The 2,781-nt window shown below is 39.6% G+C and overlaps 1 protein-coding gene across 1 annotated transcript; it reads left to right on the top strand.

Moving 5' to 3' along the window:
* Positions 1-674: 674 nt before the first annotated feature.
* On the top strand, positions 675-2,460 carry LOC118739469 (angio-associated migratory cell protein-like). The gene is made up of 3 exons (XM_036470824.1): positions 675-1,672; positions 1,762-1,990; positions 2,046-2,460. Exons 1-3 carry the CDS (start codon positions 841-843, stop codon positions 2,257-2,259), a joined length of 1,275 nt encoding a protein of 424 aa, XP_036326717.1. The 5' UTR covers positions 675-840; the 3' UTR covers positions 2,260-2,460.
* Positions 2,461-2,781: the final 321 nt, after the last annotated feature.

Here is a 2,781-nt window from a genome sequence, read left to right as displayed (position 1 = left end):
TTTAAGTACAAAATAAAAAAAACGTTATTAAAATTACTAACTTTTCCATTTTTTATTTACCTAATTCACCTAATGTACGTACCAAAATTATTTCTTAAAAATATTTGACATCTGCATTCGCATCCGCATCCGCGGATGTTAGCTTTTAAACATCCGCGTCCGCCTTCACATCTGCGGATGTTAGCTTTTCAACATCCGCGTCCGCCTTCGCATCCGCGGATGTCTAAAATTCCACATTCGCAACATCCTTTGTCTACACATTATTTCAACACCTACTTTTGTAATTTTCGGCCAGTACTTTATTTAGAAATTTGGTTGAAAATATGCCTTTTTGTAAAATTCAGAAATTAGCATACACTATTCCCATATACTCACCTTACAGCAGCCACTTCATTAATACGTTTTTATATTCGCCTTCACTTTACACTTTATTACATTCGTTATAACTTTTTTTATTCTTTTAATTTCAACACATTTAATCACAATTTATTAAACAAAAAATTAAATGAAAATCACGCTCGTACCTTTGGTCGCATATGCTAATTAAATGGCGGGATTCAGCTGTCAATCTCCATAATATCTCTAACTTGGCAGCACTCACCACACTGTGCACTAAACACAGCTCGAAATAGTTGTTTTCGGCATGCAACCCAGCCGGCTCATCAGCTGATTTTTACACGTGTGACGTTTTTGTTGGGGCGACTATTTCGTGGGACATTCATGAAACTTCTTTTTTGTGTCACATTCTATTTATTAATTCGAAGAAAATCGTGAAAGAATAAGAAAAGTTGGTTTTTGTGCCATAAATACACCCTCCGCTAAAAAAAGTAGCCGTTTAAAATGCGTGAAAATACACCACCACGTGTAAACGAAATTGAAGATGATGATGCTGAAGAGATAATCTTCGCCAATGATGTGCCACCCGATGACGACGAATTGGAAATGGAGGAAATCACCATGGAAGAGTTGGAAGCGCGTTATGGCTATCTTTCTGATGTAGAAGAAAACACGGAGGGCAGATTTTCGCAGTCGCCAGAACGTGATGACGCCATACTAACATTCATGAAGCATAAATCAGCTGTATTTGGTTGTTCATTACATCCTACTCGGCCGCTGGCTGCTACTGGCGGTGAAGATGATCGCGCTTATGTTTGGAATATAAACACTTGCGAAGTGATGCTTGAAATTGCGGAACATAAAGACACCGTCACCGATGTCCATTTCAGTTACGATGGCACTTATCTAGCCACCGGCGACATGGCTGGCGAATTATTTGTACACAAGTTGCAAGAGAGTGAGTCTAGTCCACAGTTAACGCTGCGCAAAGTGTGGGAATTCTCGATGGGCGATATGACTTGGATGTGTTGGCATCGTGCTGCTAATGTCCTAATGGCGGGCAGTGAAAATGGTGAAGTGTATGTCTGGCGTATACCCTCAGGCGATTGTAAGATACTACCTGGAGAAGGTGTGCGCTGCGGTGTAGCCGATTTGACCGGTGATGGAAAGAGGCTCTTTGTTGGCTATACAAATGGTGCAGTCAAGCTGTGGGATCTAAAGAGTTGCACAGTGGTCATGGAAGTAGATGCACAAAATCCAATGGCGCAGCAAACGGTTGTATTGTCGGTGGCGTGTGAAAAGGACTCACCGTTTTACGCCGCCGGAGCAGCAGATGGTTCGTAGAAATATAATGGTGTATAAAAATATGATATAAATTTATATACATATGTACATACATATAATACCTCTTTTCAAATTGCACAGGTAAAATTGTTTTCTGCACAAATAGTGGTCCGGTGGGTGCTGTAGAGGCTGATGGTTCAGTAGAATATTTAGCATTTCCGCCTTCCAATGACCTTAAAATAGTTGCCAGTGGTACATTGCAAGGACAAATAGCAATTTGGGATTATACAAAGTATAATTTGCGCACATTATGCGATCACACCTTTGTAGAAGGTGACAATTCCAATAAATTTCAAGGTGGCATAACCCGGTATGGAAATCAAGAGCAGAAATTTTGACACAATTTTAATGTTATTGTCTTCTAGGCTGAAGTGGCTCAGTGATCATACGCTCATGGCAGCTACAATGGATGGCAATGTGATTGCTTTTGATGCGCGTTCTGGCGCACGCAAATTTACCCTCGAGGGACATATGGCGGAAATCTATGAAATGTGTTATAATCCACATGAAAACATCTTGTTGACAGTATCGGAGGATCATCGAGCGAAAATCTTTAATATACCACAGCTGGGCGATTAATTGCTTTATAGGCAAAAATAATTCGCATTGGCTGTTATGCAGCAGCAGTACGGCGCGCGGAGCAAGAATATAGCATGCGTTTGTTGTAATAGGTATGCATACTTTGACTGTTAAGGACGTAAATATGTACATACATACATAATTATGTATACAAAATGTTAAAAAAAATTTTAGTTGCAAATAAGTTTCTTTTTTATAATTCTCTAACATATACAAGTATATTATTACTGTTTAGCTAAAAATAATGGTAATTTGCATTTTTTTGGAGAAATATTGTTCAAAGTATTGAATGAAATCGATTGGAACTAGCAAGCCTTACATGTAAGTTATAGTGCCAACATTCGAGAGCTCATAGCAAGCTAAATCCAGCGTCGTCGTTCTATGAGAGCAAAAGCGTATTTGTGGCTGAGTTCGTGAAGTTCGGACTTAGCTTCGATAGCGTGACTAGTTACTTTAAACTAATTTGGAATCGTCACTCACCCATCTGGCAAGCTGTGACGACGAGTCGTTACCACGGCAGTC

Source organism: Rhagoletis pomonella, unplaced genomic scaffold (genome assembly GCF_013731165.1).
Source record: "Rhagoletis pomonella isolate Grant_MI unplaced genomic scaffold, Rhpom_1.0 Rhpom_scaffold_00005, whole genome shotgun sequence".
Classification (NCBI taxonomy): Eukaryota; Metazoa; Arthropoda; class Insecta; order Diptera; family Tephritidae; genus Rhagoletis; species Rhagoletis pomonella.
Note: the sequence above shows the minus strand (reverse complement) of the source record. Positions and strands in the feature narration are given on the sequence as shown.

Coding starts and splice junctions, on each gene's coding strand:
- LOC118739469 (XM_036470824.1), top strand. CDS start 841: ATGCGTGAAAATACACCACCACGTGTAAACGAAATTGAAGATGATGAT. Junction 1,673..1,761: donor CGCCGCCGGAGCAGCAGATG/GTTCGTAGAAAT, acceptor CAAATTGCACAG/GTAAAATTGTTTTCTGCACA. Junction 1,991..2,045: donor TTTCAAGGTGGCATAACCCG/GTATGGAAATCA, acceptor ATTGTCTTCTAG/GCTGAAGTGGCTCAGTGATC.